This window comes from Aedes albopictus, chromosome 2 (genome assembly GCF_035046485.1).
Source record: "Aedes albopictus strain Foshan chromosome 2, AalbF5, whole genome shotgun sequence".
NCBI classification, from domain to species: Eukaryota; Metazoa; Arthropoda; class Insecta; order Diptera; family Culicidae; genus Aedes; species Aedes albopictus.
In genome coordinates, this window is record NC_085137.1 from 153,278,742 (window position 1) to 153,300,244 (window position 21,503).

Sequence of the window (21,503 nt, forward strand, 5' to 3'; positions counted from 1 at the left end):
CGCCTCCACAAATATGGCCATACGTAGCACATTTTTCCAACACAGCCTCCCTCATCGTTACACCTGGATACCACCCGAATAAAAAATACAGTAGAAAAACCGAACGTTGTATTGTAACAGTACAATTTAAAACCATATTTTTACAATAGACTCCACTGTAAGAATAAAAATACAAAAACAATAAAATGTAATGTAGACACCATACAATAAATTGTAAATAAGATTTTTACAATATACTATACGGGTGGTAAGTATCGTAACAATATAAAAAAATATTTTTCTCCATATATATTTTTTTGCAAAACCATACATTATATTGTAAATGAATTGTAATAAATACTGATACGTGGGTTTTAATAAACCGTACATTGTATGGTACACATATGGTTTCAAACAATAAAATGTACCGTAAATATATTGTTTTTAATTGTAGTTTCACTGCTGGTTATACATTTTATTATATGGTTTTGGAATGGTTCTCTTTTGTTATGTTGTATTGTTTTACATTACATAAACCATATAATGTTATATTATCTTGTCATTTTCCTCATGTTAATGGCATCTTAGGCTTACTAGCATTATGAGAATGCGCTTTGGGAATTCTCCAGAGCGTTTTGGATAACCCTTCATATATTGGATCGCCATCTACATAAAGTAGAGATTACCTCATCATTCTTGGATCTGCAGTTCTTAAGACATCTGGTTTACTACTTATTTAAACATTTTATTGACTTTAAATTGATGTTTCAACTTATTCACTTTTTTCTGTCCTTTCCGTTGCATAAAAAAAGTCACAAACATCAACAAAACAAAGCACGGAAAAAATCTAAAACTGAATAAATAATTTAAAATGCACGGGAAAATAATGTTTCGGAAAAGTGAATGGTTCAAACGTAAGAAAAACAGTATAATATATTGTTACATAAAAATCGAATGTAAATGTATAGTAGCTACAATGAGCGAAGCTTTTACTGAACCATTTCATTACAATATACATTATTGTAGCTGGTACACTGTATGGTGCAGGAATGGTTTCCACCAAACACCCTATGGTTAGTTTTTATCCGGGCACCACAGCAGACGGAATCGCAAATCGACCACGTTCTGATTGACGGACGGCACTTCTCCGACATTATCGACGTCAGGACCTATCGTGGCGCCAACATCGACTCCGACCACTACTTATTGATGGACAAACTGCGCTCAAAATTCTCCATCATTAACAATGTACGGTACCGGCGACCGCCACGGTACAACCTAGAGCGACTAAAACAACCGGATGTCGCCTCAGCATACGCGCAGAATCTCGAGGCCGCGTTGCCAGACGAGGGCGAGCTTGATGAGGCTCCTCTACAGGACTACTAGAGTACAGTAAAAGCAGCCATCAACGACGCAGCCGAGAGCACCATCGGGTACGTGGAACGGAATCGACGGAACGAATGGTTCGACGAAGAGTGCAGAATGGTTTTGGAGGAGAAGAACGCAGCGCGGGCGGTAATGCTGCAGCAAGGGACCTGACAGAACGTGGAACGTTACAAACAGAAGCGGAAACAGCAGACCCGCCTCTTTCGGGAGAAAAAACACCGCCTGGAAGAAGCGGAGTGCGAAGAAATAGAACTGCTGTGCCGTTCCCAAGAATCACGGAAGTTCTTCGTGCCGCGAGCTTCGTGCAGGGATAAGGACGGAGGCCTCTTGACGGACAAACGTGAGGTGACCGAAAGGTGGAAACAGCACTTCGATCAGCACCTGAATGGCGTGGAGAACGTAGGCACGGGATACCATGGCAACGGAGGAAACGACGACGCCCAGTGCAGCGGAGGACGGAAATGAACCAACTCCCGCGCTGAGGGAAGTTAAGGATGCCATTCATCAGCTCAAAACCAACAAAGCAGCTGGTAAGGATGGTATCGCAGCTGAACTAATCAAGATGGGCCCAGAAAAGTTGGCCACCTGTCTGCACCGGTTGATAGTCAGGATCTGGGAAACCGAACATCTACCGGAGGAGTGGAAGGAAGGGGTAATCTGCCCCATTCACAAGAAAGGCGACCATTTGAAATGTGAGAACTTCAGAGCGATTACTATTTTGAATGCTGTGCTATCCCAGATCATCTTCCGTCGACTGTCACCTAAAACGAATGAGTTCGTGGGAATTTATCAAGCCAGCTCCATCAAAGGACCAGATCTTCACCGTACGGCAAATCCTCCAGAAATGCCGTGAATACCAGGTCCCAACGCATCACCTGTTCATCGACTTCAAAGCGGCATACGACAGTATCGACCGCACAGAGCTATGGAAAATCATGGACGAAAACGGCTTTCCTTGAAAGTTAACTAGACTGATTAAAGCAACGATGGACGGTGTGCAAAACTGCGTAAGAGTTTCGGGTGAACTATCCAGTTCATTCGAATCTCGCTGGGGACTGCGACAAGGTGACGGACTCTCATGCCTACTCTTCAACATCTCTCTGAAAGGTGTAATGCGACGAGCCGGGCTCAACAGCCGCGGTACGATTTTCACAAAATCCGACATGAACATTATCGCCAGAACATTGGGAACGGTGGCAGAACTGTACACCCGCCTGAAATGCTAAACAGCAAAGGTCGGACTGTTGGTGAATACGTCGAAAACAAAGTGCATGCTGGCAGGCGGAACCGAACACGACCGGGTCTGTCTAGGTAGTAATGTGACGATAGACGGGGGTACCTTCTAGGTGGTGGAGGAATTCGTCTATCCTTACGACTAACAACAATGCTAGCCTTGAAATACGAAGGCGCATCATCAGTGGAAGTCGTGTCTACTATGGGCTCCAGAAGAAGCTGCGCTCTAAAAAGATTCACCCACTCACCAAGTGCACCGTGTACAAGACGGTGATGAGACTGGTGGTCCTCTACGGGCACGAGACATGGACCATGCTCGAGCAGGACCTGCAAGCACTCGGAGTTTTCGAGCGACGCGTGCTCAGGACGATCTTCGGCGGTGTGCAAGAGAATGGTGTGTGGCACCGAAGCAGGAACCAGTAGCTCGCTGCACTCTACGGAGCACCCAGCATCCAGAAGGTGGCCAATAACGAAAGGATACGGTAGACAACGTATGTTTCAATAATACCGCACAACAACCCTGCAAAATTAGATGTCGTCACATATCCGGTTGGTACAAGGAGAGAACGAGCGCAACGGGATCGGACCTAGTAGAACGTGATCTGGAGAGTATTGAGCGTGACAGAGGATGGATAACGGCAGCTACAAACCGAGTATTGTGGCGTAGTTTATGTATTATCCTAATGTGATGTAGAGCAATTAAATGGATGTGATGTTATGTTGCATCATAGCTGTCGCCAGTTTTAGTCCATTTTTGGCGCTAGAGCGGTTGAAAGAGTGATGAGATAGGAAATCAAACTCAAGATCATCCCCTTACTTATGAGCGAAAGTGCGTAGTTCATGGTTGCAGATGTGGCATGCATAGCAACAACCCATATTTGTGAGAGACACTTGAAGTCCCGATGTTGCCATAATTCTTAGAAGACCGTACAAGCAGTCAAGTACCCCGCGGAGACAATTCTCACGCATATGCAGCAGTGCACAAATCAGTTCGATGGCACCGAGCACATCATGCAATTTGACTATCTCGAATTACAACGCGACCCAATCGCACAGGTTAAGCTGTTACCAGGGCGCACCATATTTTGCCTTCTCCTTCACACACCCATACTAGCACATCGATACCAACTTCAAGTGCCTCCCGTAGGTAATCTGTAGATTAAGAATCGAACAATAAAACATTATCAGTTTAACAATCAAACTGTGCGTTTCGGTGTCGTCGGAAAAGAACGCCCTTAGTGAAACTTTCCATACAGATAGAGACAGACATGCCAAACAATAACTGAAAGTAATTCTTTCCATTCTACCGAGTAACGAAATCTATCGCCTGGGAAGTGGAATAAGTTTATTTTACTATGCTGGTTGTTTCTGGCTGTTCGGAATGTTTTTTTTGTTTCTTCAATAGTTTACAATTGTCGACTTTGAGAGATTTTCCCGTTGCAGTAATGTACAGTACACTTATACGAAAGCCATTATTGTATGGTTCTAATCCCTGGTAAGGGTTGTTCGAAAAAAGAGTCTTCCAAAACCTTGTCGGCGGAATGTGTACGTTTTAGTTGTTCATATAGTTTCGGTTTGTTGGTTGAGTGTAGATGTTTATAGCAAATCCGTACTTGTTAGGGTTCTGTAAATTTGTGGTCTGCTGTCCACCGTTATTATGTTTTGTGGTGGATAAAGATTCCCTGCGGCGAGACTAGTGTCGTTTTGTTGGGTTGGAAAACAAAATTGGTAGTTGATATTTAGTTATACCCCTGAACTTCTAGTTTTACCTTCAATATCAAGTGGCAGTGCATCGATTCCTGCTTAATCTTCTGAGTTGTCGTTTCTATTGGTTTATGTATATAAGAACTAATGAGCGTTTCCATTTGTATAATTCCTTTTTGTGTTTTTCGCATTATGCTTATTTTTTTCTTGAACTATCGATAAGCCGTATCAAAGCAAATAAATTAGTTTCAGTAATATGTAAAGTACGCTTTAAATCCGTCCATTTTGTCTGTTCTAAGTAACCTGTCTGGTGACCTTCCATTCCATTTGTTAACAATTCAATCGATCTTCGGCACGATTCGATGTTTGCGTTTTGCTTTGATAATATTGATATTTAGCTATGCTTTCTTATTTTTTTCTTTTGATAAACGTCGATAAAATTTACACTTCTTTCTTTTACTTGTTATTTCGAATATCCTAGTATTGTTTGGACCACATAGTGATATTTTCTTTATAATTTTCCTTTAATCTGAATGCTGTCTTATCGTTTCACCGATCGATTGTAAGGCGTATTGAATTTGAGTTGGGTTTTGCTTTCGAATGAGGCATCACCTATGATTAAATGCATGGAATAGCATGACCTCAGTTTATGGATTGAATCTGGTACAAGTTTTTAGGTGGGTTTTGGCTAGCATGAACAACGTTCTTTAAGTTTTAAGGAACATGGAGGTTTTGCGGAAAAGCAGGTGCTTAAGGATAGTCACAGGTAGAGCAAGAAGGTGGAATATCACAGATAGTAATGAGAATTCAAGAAGGGCTTCAAATGGAATGTTGAACGTGTTGATGTAGAATGCTTCGAAAGAATGATTTCAAAATTCTAGAAATTTGGTTTACTATAATTTTTCTATATAACTACTGTACTCCAAAGGTTCCATTAGTTTCTAGAAAGCTATTAATAATCAGAATCTAACATAAACAAAACATTATCACCAATAGAAGTACTTTTACGGTATATATATTTCTTGCTATAGACCGCCACGAGATGTTGATTATTATTACTGCAATGAATGCTTGATTTTAGCTATTTTTTAATTTCCGAAACGAAAAATAACGTTGATTTGACGAATATTTGAACAACGACGTCTGATGAAAGCATAAATGCTTGAGAAGTTTCCAGCTTTATGCAGCTGGTTTGTTTCCTCATAAACCTATCCTTGATTCCTTGACGATTTGTTTTTATCCTTGGGGAAATTGTTGCAAGTATTTTTAAACTTTTTTGAAAAAGGCCTTGTGAAAATTAAAAAAAAAATCAAAGATTTCTGGTAGTATTTTTGGATTTTCCCAGGGAATGTTTTCAATGTTTCAAGTTTAAAAAAAAAGTTCCCATAAAGCTTTACAAGAGCGGTTCAAAAGCATCTCATTTAGGGCTTGTCCATAAACGACGTAAACGCTAAGCGGAAATGCTTTGCATCGCCTCCGCAAAGCTAATCATGACGAATGAGCATACAAATAATTGTTATGAAAAAGTTCTGCCATGAATATAGAAAGACGTGGTTGTTCAAATAGTATCAAAGTCCAGCTACATGGCGACACAGATAAGAGTTTTCCTATATTCCTCTGACTAGCTAGTTAAGTTAAATTTGGAAATTTTCTATTTGACAAAACTGTGTTCTGCTCAAACACACTACATACTCTATTGTTTCACGTTACTTCGATTGAATTCCATTTAACAAACGACTCGCCTTTCTTCTTCACTGGGATCCATTGCTTGCGGAGGAAGTAGTGCTGGCAGCTGTCGAGTTGGCAACACTTCCACCAACCGGTTCGCCTAGATGTGCTATGACCGGTCATATACTGGTTTGTAGCAGGCCACGCTCCAGGTTGAAGCACTCTAGCACAGAAGCCCCTATAGAGCTGCGTCGAGTAAGCATCGATGTAACGATCGTCCATTTGTTAACCTTGGGTTCGTAGCGTTCCACGGAGTTCAGAGATGATGACCCGTCGTTACCTCCCAAAGCGTACAGATACCCATTCGCTTCGACGACCTCATGAGTGGACCTGCGAATTACATAAACAGTCAGGACGACTCAAGAATACAGTTATCCGAAAAGTCTTACCTTCTGGAATGCATAGCACTAATCGGCTCCCAGCTGTTGGTCCTCAAATTGAACCTCTCTCCCGTCTGCATACACATCGTCCCATCGCTGCCCCCTATACAGTACAGATACCCATCCAACGCCGCAACTCCGCAACTGCTTCTCCTCGATGTCATACTAGGCACCGCAGACCAATTACCTACCCTTGGGTCAAAACGTTCCACCGACGATTGGTAGTTACTCGAATCGAAACCTCCCAGTGCGTAGATACAGTTGTCCAGAACAGCAACTCGACAGTACCGACGCCTGGTATTCATCGCCGGACAGGACGTCCACACCGCCGTCAACGGATCATACCTTTCAACACTTGCCAAACAGGAAGCACCATCATAGCCTCCGCAGACGTACAGAAGCCCGTCGAAGGCGCACGTTCCCAGACATGACCGCTTCGTTCCCATAGGGGTTATGTTACACCACTCGTTGGTCAATGGATTGTAGCACTCCGCTGACGCAAGGTCATTCTCCCCGTCATACCTGAAATCCACATCAAGTTCATGAACCACGTCACATTATCGTCAGAAATACCCCAACCAAACTCACCCGCCAACAACGTACAGCAGCTTCCGCAGGGCCGTCACACCGGCCCGGGATCTTCGGGAGCTCATCGGTGAAATGGTCATCCAGGCGTTGGTCTTCGGGTTGTAGCACTCGCACTCATTGTGAATGGCAAACAGGCTTCCGCCACCAACCGCAAAAATATACTGTCGCATTCCCTCCGGACGCCTTTCCAGTGTGCGTTGGCTGACCAGCGAGCTACGCTGCTCCGGCAGTAGATGGTACTTCATCGCTTCCAGCAGGAGCTCCTTGCAGTGGAAGTCCTCCCGCACCAGGGGTTCCGTCTCGACGCAGGACATCAAGAATTCGCGGTTCACCAGTGGCAGGCGCACGTGCGACATCAGCTCGGAAATGTGCTTCTTGCGCTCGCTCAGATCGTGCTTGACCCAGTTCAGAACGGCAACGAATACCTTCTCCTCGGAGCAGATGTTCAGCTGGCTGTTGGAGATGAGGTCCTGGACCTGGAACAAGTTGGAAAGTGGTCGGAGAATTTGGTGTTACTCTAGATGATACTACGTTTCTACAGGCAGTATAGCATGCATGACCGTCAGTAATATATGAGTCACTCTAGGATGTTTTTAGATTACTCTGGTCATCCATCACACTTAAAAATATTCGCGGACTCCTCTTTTCGCGGACAACCGACTGCTCAGCAAACTTTCAAACTGATATCTCAGTAAAAACTACGTTTGTAGGCTGATTCTCAGCAAAACAGTTGCCGAATCTTAGTTTTGAACTGTCAAAGCTGCTGAGATTTCGGTAATGTTGTTTGAAGAGTACTCGGCTGTGCGGGTTTTTGAGGAAGTTTGAGATAATGCTGAGGTCTCTTCACTCCAGATTGAGTGTTATGGTTCTGGAGACCAGAGCTTCAAGTCTGCGCTTATGATAATAGCTTATTTGTTGCACTGAATAACATTGCATAAACAACTGTTTAAAATGAACCTCTCCACAGATCAATAGGCGTTGTTTTGCATTTACTTCTGGGTCATTTGAACTGTCTACGCTTGACTACGCTTCAGTCCACGAAATGAAATGTTATTAATTGCTTTCGTTAGACACAGCGAGAAATGATTTCAAGGTTCAGTGCTTACAGTTGATGGGTCATCTAAAGGAATATTCCGCCACTAGTCGGGGCTAGTGAGCATACTATGCTTATTTTAATTCTGTTGGTATATCAGGTTGCAGATTACTTATAGAGATGAGGTCTTCGGAAATGTTTTATGGTTAGTCATGGCCAGAATTACAAATTACAGATATTGTAAATGCAGGGCGATCCAGGGGGATTTCAAAGAGTTTCAGAGGTGTTTCAAGGGGTTTCATAAAACTTTTAGCGAGCTTCGAGACATTTAACCTTCCGTAACTCGCGCGGTCGGCCACCTCAGTCAGCACCTCGCTAATGCTGAATACAAAAAGCGGGATTTTTTCACCGTGTTGTACAAAATACAACAGCGCGAGTTCTCGAGGGTTAAGGGCATCGCTGGGGGGTTGGGAACATTTCATTGGGTTTAAGTGTTTTTTAGGGCTTCCACACACTTAATTTAGATTGTCTGGATATTAGTACTTTTTCAAACTTTTGTCAAGATTCGTACAGCACAGCAATCATGCCGAGATGACAGCAATTTTGACAATTGATATTCGGAAATCGTTTGATCGGTTGGTAACCAAACGATCAAAATTTTAAGCGCGAAACATTTTTTGGCTCTTTAGATTTGTGTTTTTTTTAAGAATTCGAGATGTTACTTCGTCATATCTTAACCTTAAAATTTTTTTAGATGAATTTTGGGTGCATTTCTAGGAGGTTAACTTAACCCTTTAGCAATAGTGGCAATACATTCCGGCTACAAAAGTTAAAAAGGAATCAAGTTAGCTTTAAGCAGATTTCAAGACAATTCTTGAAGTTTCCAGGAATTACAGGAGAATCTGAAGGGTACCAGAAGGACTGAACCAGAGGCACGTTATTCTCAATTTTAGATATTATTGTTGGTTTGAATGGGCTTAAGGGCTAGAGCCACAATTTCCGAAATCATCCGAAAGCAGAGCTGAATCTTCCGAAAATGTGTGATTCCCCTCGTGAATTCCGCCTGTAACTCTTACTATTAAACCTATTACAACGCCCTTTGTAGCCCCCTGTAATCCTTGAATCAGTAACCCCTTTAAATCCCGTGAACCGTTCCTGCAATTCCTTGAAGCACTATCAGGTTCAGTCATTTTTCACACTTCCCATTTAATTTGAATCTCTTTCAATTTCATTTTCTAAGAGAAATCAAAACATTTGTAACGGTAGTCGTGAACCCTGAAGTGTTGAACACTTGCTTTTCCAAGCGTTATTATAGAGTTTTTTCTACGTATTTCTGTAGTTTTGGTACTAACCCGTAACGTGGGTAGATCACCTTATAATGGTGCGTTACGGCGTAAGATCTACCATAACCAATTTTGATTTCAGGAATTTTCTAGCTTGGTTTAAATGCAGGAAAATTACAAGATCAAAATTTGGTTTACTTTTCTGTGTTTTGTTTTATTTTTGTATTTTGTTTATTTTCGTACTAATATACCATTTGTTTCCGTGTTTTTTGCTTGATTTTAACTTTAACTTTGATAAAATAACGATTTGTTTCAGCGCTGTTCAGGTAAATAAAGTTGTAATTGTAATGTAAGTCTATTAACATTCTATGTATCATAATCATAATATTTATTGTTTCAGGTAAAATCAGGTAATTTGTCAACTATATAATTAAACATATTCAAATTACATGATACTTGGGATGTTGGGAGGGGTAGCCTAAGGAAGCTAAATGAAATGGTTTCTGGACAAATGTTCGTGGGGTGGCCAGACTTTGTCACGAGATAACAACCATCGTGTTGTCTTCCGAAGGTCTCCAGTAAATTTAGCTTACCCTGCTACAACAAACCATCAGGTAGATCATTCCCTTCCGGTATGACTCTGCAGCCATAGGTAATCCTTGCGCTGATGGTAGGTACACAATCATCATCATCATTTCTGTAGTTTTGGTACTCAACAGCATAAAAAGGGAAGAATATGATGCAAATTTTTTTTTGATATCCTAGGTCATCCAAACTGTTCTTGAGTTTAGATACTAAAGTCTACGGGTGTAACAGTAACTTCTTTCATTATACAAGTCAAAGCTACGATTTGTTATCTCTCATGTTTAGTAAGTCTTTTAAAAGTTCAAAAGACAGTATAAGATCAGTCGGGATATCCTTGGTCATCGAAACCGTAATCTATTATATCCAGTAAATCTACTGAATGTTCAATTGACATACATACATTGCATTTATTTGTTCAACATCATTAAGACAAGACATAATCAACAATAGTACGCCACAATACTCGGTTTGTGGCTGCCGCTCTCCATCCTCGGTCGCGCCCAATGCTCGCCAAGTCACGCTCCACATGTTCCGCCCATCGTGCCCTCTCCGCTCCACGCCTTCTTGTGCCAACCTGATCAGTTGCAAACACCAGCTTTGCAGGGTTGTTGTCCGGCATTCTTGCAATATGCCCTGCCCATCGTATCCTTCCGGCTTTGGCCACCTTCTGGATGCTGGGTTCGCCGTAAAGTGCAGCGAGCTCGTGGTTCATCCTTCTTCGCCACACACCGTTCTCCTGCACACTACCGAAGATCGTTCTTAGCAGGTCCTCCTCAGGCATGGTCCATGTCTCGAGCCCGTAGAGGACCACCGGTCTTATTAGCGTTTTGTACATGGTGTATTTGGTGCGTGGGTGAATCTTTTTCGACCGCAGTTTCTTCTGGAGCCCGTAGTAGGCCCGACTTCCGCTTATGATGCGCCTCCGAATTTCACGGCTCACGTTCTATTGTCAGCCGTCAGTAAGGATCCGAGGTAGACGAATTCCTCCACCACCTCGAAAGTATCCCCGTCTATCGTAGCATTACTACCCAGACGGATTCGGTCGTATTCGGTTCCGCCTACCAGCATGTACTTTGTTTTTGAGGCATTCACCACCAGTCCGACCTTTGCCGCTTCGCGTTTCAGGCGGGTGTACAGCTCTGCCACCGTTCCAAATGTTCTAGCGATAATGTCCATGTCGTCCGCAAAGCACACAAATTGACCGGATTTTGTGAAAATCGTTCCCCGGCTGTTGAGCCCGGCTCGTCGCATCACACCTTCCAGAGCGATGTTGAAGAGTAAACATATGAGTCCGTCACCTTGTCGCAGTCCCCGGCGAGTTTCGAATGAACTGGATTGTTCACCCGAAACCCTTACGCAGTTTTGCACACCGTTCATCGTTGCTTTAATCAGTCTAGTCAGCTTCCCAGGAAAACCGTTTTCGTCCATGATTCTCCATAGCTCTGCGCGGTCGATACTGTCGTATGCCGCTTTGAAGTCGATTGAACAGGTGATGCGTTGGGACCTGGTATTCACGGCATTACTGGAGAATTTGCCGTACGGTAAAGATCTGGTCCGTTGTCCACCGGCCGTCGATGAAGCCAGCTTGATAACTTCCCACGAACTCATTCGTTTTAGGTGACAGACGACGGAAGATGATCTGAGATAGCACTTTGTAGGCAGCACTCAAAATAGTGATCGCGCTGAAGTTCTCACATTCCAAATGGTCGCCTTTCTTGTGAATGGGGCAGATTACCCCTTCCTTCCACTCCTCCGGTAGCTGTTCGGTTTCCCAGATCCTGACTATCAGTCGATGCAGACAGGTCGCCAACTTTTCTGGGCCCATCTTGATGAGTTCAGCTGCGATACCATCCCTACCAGCTGCTTCCCTAACTTCCCTCGGCGTGGGAGTTGGTTCATTTTCGTCCTCCGCTGCACTGACGTCGTCGTTTCCTTCGTTGCCGTGGGCTCCCGTGCCTACGTTCTCCACGCCGTTCAGGTGCTGATCGAAGTGCTGCATCCACCTTTCGATCACCTCACGTCCGTCCGTCAAGAGGCCTCCATCTTTATCCCTGCATATTTCGGCTCGCGGCACGAAGCCGTTGCGGGATGCGTTGAGCTTCTGATAGAACTTCAGTGTTTCTTGGGAACGGCACAGCAGTTCCATTTCTTCACACTCCGCTTCTTCCAGGCGGCGCTTTTTCTCCCGAAAGAGGCGGGTTTGCTGTTTCCGCTTCTGTTTATAACGTTCCACGTTCTGTCGAGTCCCTTGCTGCAGCATTACCGCCCTCGCTGCATTCTTCTCCTCCAAAACCGTTCTGCACTCTTCGTCGAACCATTCGTTCCGTCGATTCCGTTCCACGTACCCGATGGTGCTCTCGGCTGCGTCGTTGATGGCTACTTTTACTGTACTCCAGCAGTCCTCGAGGGGCCTCATCGAGCTCGCCCTCGTCTGGCAACGCGGCCTCGAAATTCTGCGCGTATGCTGAGCCGGCATCCGGTTGCTTCAGTCGCTCTATGTTGTACCGTGGCGGTCGCCGGTATCGTACATTGTTGATGACGGAGAGTTTTGGGCGCAGTTTGACCATCACCAGATAGTGGTCGGAGTCGATGTTGGCACCACGATGGGTCCTGACGTCGATAATGTCGGAGAAGTGCCGTCCGTCAATCAGAACGTGGTCGATTTTAAATTCCGTCTGCTGTGGTGATCTCCAGGTGTAACGATAAGGGAGGCTGTGTTGGAAAAAGGTGCTACGTATGGCCATATTTTTGGAGGCGGCGAAATCAATGAGTCGTAGGCCATTTTCGTTCGTATGCTGGTGGGCGCTGAACTTACCAATCGTCGGTCTGAATTCCTCCTCCTGGCCTACCTGAGCGTTCAAATCACCTACGATGATCTTGACGTCGTGACTTGGGCAGCGATCGTACTCGCGTTCGAGATGCGCGTAAAATGCGTCCTTGTCATCATCAGTACTTCCGGAGTGTGGGCTGTGCACGTTTATTATGCTGAAGTTGAAGAATCAGCCTTTGATCCTCAACCTGCACATTCGCCTCCGCATATCACCCATCACGATGAAAGCTGTTCCCTGCTCGCGTGTGTTGCCGCAGCTCTGGTATGATTATTTCTAAACGTTCGCACCATGGATCCTGTTCACTACGATGCCGAACCCGCGGTCCTCCAGTAGATCGGCGAGTATGCGGGTGCTCCCAATGAAGTTGAGAGATCGGCAGTTCCACGTACCGTAAAACGGGGTATCATTGATCAGCGGGGTAACATTGATCGGCTTGACCGACCTCATGAAATGTTCAAACAAGCATTTTACATTGAATCAGTTTCTGCTATCGAATGGTATATCGTAATCTGCTATTATTTAGCTATTAAATGATATGTTATTCTTGAAAATTGAATTTCATTAACATTAAAATAAATCGATTTTTCCATAACTGTGTTTTGTAACGCAATGAGATACATGGTCAAACATTCATGCATGGCATGAATACTAGATACAATATAAGGTTCGAAATCACTGTATTAGTGCCATATGATATCATAGAGTTGGATTAAATGAGCGAAACTTTTATGAAAATGTTCTTTTTCAGTTAAATATACAATTTATTAAAAGTAGGCTATCAAATCCTTAAGCAATTGCCTACTTTTGGGCGTTATTCGCGGTTTGGAGGATTTTAATCTTGAAATAATTCAAAAAGTACATAACTTGTAAGAATTTGGACAACATATTCGAAATCAGCGACCCCGAATTTAGTAAGTAAGGGTATTTTCAACACAAACGAACATTGATCACTAACATGATCAATGTTACCCCAAATCAACAAAATCAAAAATTAGATTAAAAAGTCTATTTAAACATGTTTTAAAGTTTTAAAATACTTTTTCGAGTTGCTTAACACATAATTGGAGGGCCAGTACTTATTTTAAAAATATAAAATATGTAACATTTGCTTTAACAAGAAAATTATTCATGAAAGATCGAAAATTCTGATCAATGTTACCCCGGATTACGGTACCGAGTTTCCAATCGCAAGTCCTTTTTGTTCGTTGGGGTCGTTGCCGTTGGTCTCGGTTCGTATTATTCTGTTGCTGATTTCCCATTACAATGTTTTTTTTACGGCTGGCTCGTAGGGCCTGACACCAACCCCCTACTTTCCGGAGGACCATAGTGCACAGTTGAGCTTAGAAGAGTCCTTCCCTGGCACTCGGACGTAGATCAGCCGCCCCTAACATAGGGATCAGGCGCTGTTGTGAGCCGCTCCTCCTGGAGAAAAGACGTTAAGGTTTGTCGAAGCAACCCCCCCCCTTCCCTGTCAACCTATGACCAAAATTCCCACCGGGGTTGGTTACCCGATCTTCCCTGAGGTTGCTCATAGTTTCCGGCCGGTACCACGAGCAGGTAGGGATAGGAGTTGCTGGGCAGAGGCTAATGCCTTCCTACAGGTAAGTAGCTGTTGATTTAGAAGATCGATGATTGGAACCCCGATTGCACGGGAATCGACGTCTTGGATGACCAAACTCACCTCATTTCGGAGGAACTTGACACTGCACTGCGTCGCGGTTGGGTTTCCGGGTAGGTGTTCTTGATTGGCAGCAATAATGGAACTATGAGAATCAAAATCTGATGCTTGAGTTTTGTCTTGTATTTTTTACGTACCAAACTGTTCTCATGCGAGAACAGTTGCTCTTGATCAAGAACGGATGATTGAATATAACTACAAGAGCTTTATAAAACTGAAAATAAGTTCAATAGTTCTTGTTGTGTTTATGGTTTTATGAACTGACCCTCAAGTATTCTTGAAGGTGTTTTTAAAACCACATATTGACGAAGAATAGTTGTGCTCAGCTGAAACTCCGATAAGATCAACTAGAATATGCAATGTTCCGATAAAACTATCATAAAAACAAAAAAAAAAATAGAATAAAGATTGTTACTTGAAGCAGGTATATTTTTGAGTACCGTCGTTCGAGGTGACATTGGGCCTAGAGGGTAACATTGGTCCATCGATCCTACGGATTCAATTTAAATCAGAGAATTTTTAGGTGGATGCCAAGTATCTTAGAATTGTGTGTTCTAGTAGTTTAGCACACAATATGTATTCCCGTCGTATTCTAAATATACGGAATAGTGGCCCAATGTCACCCCACTTTGGCCCAATGACACCCCGCACGACGGTACGAACCTTTTTGTAATAAGTCAAAGCAAACGTATAACAGCGCTCGGAAAAATAACATTCAGCTCGGGTTTTCCAAATGGTAACATGAATAATTTTCAATAGCGTGCCAAAACTATCAACCATCCGAACCACGTCAGTGAGCAATTCTTCACCCCAACATAACAATCCATTTTATTGTACCCTTGGGGGAACTTTTCCTGTAGGAAGAGTATACCTAGTCTCACGTTCTTCAAGGACACCAAATAGCATGGAACTAGCTATACATATAACAAACTTCCTGTTATCCTCCCATTCGTCCATCACCATAAGTTTGCTTCATCGAGCATGCTTGCATCAAGTAAATCCCTTTTCCTGGAAAATTTGCTCTTTATGGATTCAACCGCATGTGTACCCTTCAACTTTTGGGGGTAGTAAATTTAATGTTCCACATGGCTAGAGCTTTTGTCCTTTTTATATATAGTAGGGTGTACCGAATTTCACACGAATATTCGTGTTCGTTATTTTTCCTTTAACATTGGTTGGACAATATCAATTTTAGGCAATATCATTTTGATTGCAGTCAGAAAAAATAGGTACAGCTGAGTTTTATTTAAAAAACATCAGTCACACCCTATGTAAGCAGGAGAATCAACATTTGTTTCAAGGATACTGCTTTATGTATATTAGAGTCGGAGTTGTACCACTTGAACATTGACGAAAAACGCTGACCTAAGACCATCAAAAAGACCATGCGACCCTTCTACACATAAAGCCTGTATCCGCAATAATCGGGACACAGAAGTATGGCTGTAGCTCTGTAATGAATCGGTAAAATTGGCCAAATAATTGACTGAGAACTCTTTGGTGTATGTTTATTATTTGTGCCAAATTTCATAAAAATCGATGCATTACTTTTAACTGTGGATGAAAAACAAACAGATGTGGTTTTAAGCATTTTGTACAATCATGGCCAATTTTCATTCGCATAGTAGATGGTTCTTTTACGCTACAGTTCAAAGTTCTGTGATGATAATTATGAAATTTCGTTAGCAGTTATGATACTTATAGAGAAACTTCCTTGCAAAATTTCATCAACTTTTATCGATTCGTTCGAAAGCTACTGCTGTTGATAAGGGTGAGTTTTAGTGAAAATTTTTCATGTTTTTCATGTGCGGTGTTTGCCTATTCATAACTTTTGAATTTCTCTACCAATTTTCATGAAATTTTCACAGAAGGTAGTTGATTATGTGTATATTATGTCGGCAAAATTTGATGATTATTGGTAAAGTACTTTCAATAGTACAATCGATACAATAGAGGGTGCTGACTAATTGCTGTCTGAGGGGCTAAAATCACGTTCAGTCCCAATACATGTTTCGATTATAAAATAGTTGATAGTGCATCGATTTTTTTGAAATTTTGCCCATGCAACAAATGTAGATTGAGAGGTTTGTGTTGAAAATTTCAGCCATTTCCTTTGACGAATTCAAAAGTTGCAGCGCTGACAAGCAAAACTAGGGGCTGTACAAAATTCAATGGCGCACATTCTACTCTTTCATTGCTACAACAAAAAGTACTGCACCGATTCACATGAAATTTTGTAGGTGAGATGAACACATCTTAAGATTTTATTAGGTCAAAATTGAGCAATTTTAATGTATCTATTACAGAGTTACAGCTGTATTTCTGTGTCCCGATTATTGCGGATACAGGCTTTATTCCTGTTCTCCTTCAGATGTGGATATGTGTATAAACGGATATGAATGTTCCTGACGGTAAATGGAGCCTCGTAGCCGTGCGGTTAGGGTCACCAAGCTTATAATCGCACCATGCTATGGGGTGAGGGTTCGATTCCCGCTTCGGGCGTTGAAACTTTTCGTGAGAATAGTTTCTTCCCCGTTTCCACTGGTGCATGCTCCGTTGTCCGTTGTCTAATATTAAGTTTAAAAACAGTCTGTACAGCCGAAAGCTGAAGACGTTGTCCGTGTCTTTAAATCTTACTAAGGATTCTGTTGTCGCTTCCTTTCTCGTTATATGCGTGGCGTGACGTAGCATTCACACGGGTCACCGAATACGTAAGCGGAAAAGTAGATGTTTACTTACCTCATTGAATCCTAGCAGTAAAAATTCCTCCGTGCCAACAACTTGTTGAAAGTTTTGCAAAGCATAACGGTGCGAACGTGAGTGAAGCTCCTTGCACGAGTGGGCATCTGTAAATGGGAGAAAGATAATGGTTCAATGATGTTACAGTTGGGGAAGAACACATGGCTTTTATCATAAGTTAGGTTAGGTTAGAGGTTAGACGGAACGCGATGGAGGTTTGCGGTATGTAATACGGCCATTACGTGCAAATATGGCGATAAAACTGTTGCCACACTGACTAAGAGGAGGACGGCAGACAATGTCTGACCTGGCTTTGCGGGGCATCCAACATAATGTATGGCTGGGGGTCTCTCAAATGAATCGCACGTGATGTGAAGCTAACTACGTCTGAATAGTACATGAGCATACCGAATTTCCTAAACAGAACGGAAATGGGAAAATCGCATGCACGGTGATGATCCCGATTCTTTGGTGATGTGGTGGATTCACCATAATCGGCCGGAAGCGAAATCGATTATACGCTTTGGTGGAAATTGATGGGGTTTACATTGATGGCAACATGTAGCAAATTTGTTGAAAAATATGACCCCAGAAATGGACGGATATGTATGGATCTGTGCCTGGGAATTTTATTTATACTGTGTTCAGGCGGGACACGGAAAAACATATTATTCAAAGTATAACGATGAATGGCTTGATGCCGTTTCTCTTGGTGATTACACTAGTTTACAGCTTTTTTGAACTCGATAAGCTGATGATCATTTTTGGTGTACACTCAGTTGCAAAAAAAAAGCCGAGTTGAATTTTTCTTCCAAAATCCGTCATGTTCAATCTACTGCAACTTTGTCAATTATCAATATTTTTGGCTGAAAATTTTACCACTTCATCATCAATATATTGATAATGTATGGACAAAATTTCAAATTGATACAAATAATATATTTTGAGTTATAACAACTTATATGAAAAAATCCATTTTTGGACATACCTTTTTCAAAAATCCGTATTTCAGTGAAAAATTTAAGTAGCTTCATAAAAATTTCACTGCAGCATCAGTAAATATAGGAAATGTTGTGGTCAAAATTTAAATGCTTTCATCAAGCAGTTTGGGCCACAGAAATCGTCAAAGTTGAAGTACCACTGTCGGTGCCTACAGTTTTCACTCCATATTGACCACGCTGAAACGCCGGTGCAGAAAAAAAGCCGAGGTCAATTCGTTCCATTTATGTTTAGATCTAAGTTTTAATAAACAATCCATATTATATGACATATTTTTATAAATTTTCGTGTGGTTTGCTAGTTGTTTATGACATTCTACACGTAACACATAGTGCGTTACGCGTTACCAGTGGCGTAGCCAGAAATTGTCTCTGGGAGGGGTTTTCAACGGTCAATGATACCTTTTATGATTAGACATTTACATTATTGTAAAATGTAATGAGCAATTGTATTCGTAGTTTGAAAATAGCGGCGCAGCCGAAAATTTTTTTCGTCACAGAGTGCTTTATACTGAAAATTTGTTCCACAAATTTTGGCTCTGGGGGGGGTTTTAACCCTAAAACCCCCCCCGTGGCTACGCCAGTGCGCGTTACACGTAATGCGTTACAAACATACATATGTTAGTGAATATATACAAGTAGTTTGTATAATTTACAAATTTTGACAACTGTAAAAAATAATTATGAGTAAACAAGTTGTGGGGTATAATTAAGAACCACAAAGTATGATATAGAAAGGCATATTACATCACTTGTTTGCATATGTTAAGGTTTTAACAGTAGCCAAAATTTGTAAATTATACAAACTACTTGTATATTCACACGTCAGTAAATATAGGAACTGACGCTGCAGTGAAATTTTTATGAAGCTACTTAAATTTTTCACTGAAATACGGGTTTTTGAAAAAGGTATGTCCAAAAATGGATTTTTTCATATAAGTTGTTATAACTCAAAATATATAATTTTTATCAATATGAAATTTTGACCATACATTATCAATATATTGATGATGAAGTGGCAAAATTTTCAGTCAAAAATATTGATAACTAGCTGTCCCGGCAAACTTTGTTTTGCCAAGCTGTGGTGGTTTGACAACAGTAGGGCTTAAAACAGCACCGCACTCTAGATTGGTTTTATTTCGATCATGTTGATTTTCTTCCCAGTTCATCAAAAATCAGTACTTTATCAATGTTCTTACTTTCTTAGTTGATTTTCGTAACTTTTTGTACATCTAAACACAGCCACTACGAATACGAACCGAACCGTGCAAATGTCATGCTGATCGGTTCATCCGTTCTTGAGTTTTGTTGCCTCAAAGGAACTTCAAACTCATTTTTATATATATAGATTGCCAAAGTTGCAGCAGATTGAGCGTGACGCATTTTAGGAGAAAAAATCGCCTCGGCTTTTTTTTTGCTACTGAGTGTAGAATCATGCCCTGAGTTCGAAAACGCGAAGGAAAAAAAAACAGTACACATAGCGGAAATTTTTTCGATTTTCTATTATTCCCGCCGCAGCTGTCAGGAAAAGTTTTCGGCTCTGTCACTGGATGTCGCATGTTTGTCCGTTGTCTAGTGTCGTGCTTCCTTAAAGAGCGAATAACTTACTGGAAGTACTAAACGTGTCCGTGTCTTTTTAAGGTTGATGATTTGAAATCGATTTTTGTTCTATTTTTAAGCAAAGTCGCTCACTTCACACGTCTCAATCTCCGTAAGCAATGCTCCGATTGAGCTGATTTTTTTACTGGAAGTCGCCTACATATGATATGTCAAATAAACGTTGAGAAAGAATTTTTATATTGTTTTTTTCTTATTGAAAAAAAAAAATAATCTTCATATATTTTTGGAAATTTTGCTAATCGCCCCCAATCGTCCCCAAAACTCGCCATTATCTTGAATTTCATCAATCTGCGCAAAACCTGCATTCAGATGATCGAATGGTACAGTGGTACAAATTCGTTTAAACGCACATACTTCTCAAAACATTCTCTTTGTGTTGCTGCATATTAAAATTTATGATAATAAATTTCTGGAGAAATCCGTGGAGGAATTTTTGGAGGAAGGAATACCTGAAGGAATTCCCGGAGGAATCACTGGAGGGATGTTTAGAGGATTTCCTGGAGGAATAACTAGAGGAATTCCTGGAATTATCTCAAGAGAAATTTCTGAAGAAGTTGCTGGAGAAATTCCTGAAACAAATCCTGATAACACTCCTGTAGAAATCCCTGGAGAACTTTCTCGAGGAATTCCTGGAGTAATTCCCGGGAGAGTTCCGGAAGAAGTTTCTTTAAGATTTTCTGGAGAAATTCGAGGAGGAATTCTTGGAGGAATCCCTGTAGAAATTCTTTTAGGTGTTTCAGAAAGAATTTCTGAAGGATTTTTTGTAGGGATTAATGGAGGAATTCCCGAAAGAATTTTTTGAGGTATATTTGGAGACATATTTTAGGCAAGTATTCTAGGAATTCTTCAAGCAATTTCTGGAAAAATATTTAAGGCTTCCTGGAGGAAATCCTTGTCGAATGTCTGGAGGAACTCCTCGAAGAATATGTGAAGGATTTTTTGAGGAATTTCTGAAGAAACTCATGGATGAATCTCTGGAGGAATTCCCCAAGAAATTTCTGGATAAATTACTGGGGGAATCCATGGAGGAATTCATGGAGGAATCCCTGGAGGAATTCCTAGAGGAATTCTTGGAAGAGTTCCGAGAGAAATTCCTTTAGGATTTTCTGGATGAAACCGTCGAGGAATTCCTGGAAGAATCCCTGGAAAAATTTTGGAGGAATTCTGGCAGAAATTTCCAGTGAATTTTCTGGAGGAATTGCTGGAGGTATTTCTGGAGGATTCCATAGAGGAATTCCTAAAAGAGTTCCGCGAGAAATTGATTTAGGATCATGTGGAGGATTCTGTGTTGGAGTTCCTGGAGGTATTCCTTAAGAAATTCTTGGAGATATTACTGGAAGAGTTCCGGAAGACATTCCTTTAGGATTCTCTGGAGGAATTCTGGCAGAAATTCCAAGATGATTTTCTTTAGGAGTTTTTGAGGAATTTCTGAAGAAATGCATGGATAAATCGTTGAAGGAATTCCTGAAGAAGTCCTTGAGAATTTCCTGTAGAATTTCCTGGAGGATTCACTCGAGGAATTCCAGGAGGAATTCCTGGAAGAGTTTCGGGAGAAATTCTTTTAGGCTTTTCTGGAGGAATCCGTGGAGCAGTTCCTGGAGGAATCCCTGGAGGAAATATTTGAGATATTCTGGCAGACATTCCTAAAGAATTTTTCCTAGAAGAATTTTCAGGACAAAGCTCTGGAAAATTCCTGGAGTATTTACTGGAGGAATTCCTGGACGAAGTATTGGAGGAA

General features: G+C 41.7%; 1 protein-coding gene across 2 annotated transcripts in view; it reads right to left on the reverse strand.

Moving 5' to 3' along the window:
• Nucleotides 1-3,035: 3,035 nt before the first annotated feature.
• The window catches only part of LOC109412683 (kelch-like protein 17), a 156,020-nt gene continuing 137,552 nt past the window's right edge, over nt 3,036-21,503 (reverse strand). For both annotated transcript variants that reach the window (XM_062850624.1, XM_062850623.1), the window contains exons 7-10: nt 17,148-17,254; nt 6,999-7,474; nt 6,420-6,932; nt 3,036-6,360 (exon numbers count right to left, since the gene is read on the reverse strand). In XM_062850624.1, coding sequence (XP_062706608.1) covers nt 6,150-6,360; nt 6,420-6,932; nt 6,999-7,474; nt 17,148-17,254 — 1,307 coding nt within the window. In that variant the 3' untranslated portion in view covers nt 3,036-6,149. The remainder of the gene's footprint in view (nt 6,361-6,419; nt 6,933-6,998; nt 7,475-17,147; nt 17,255-21,503) is intronic.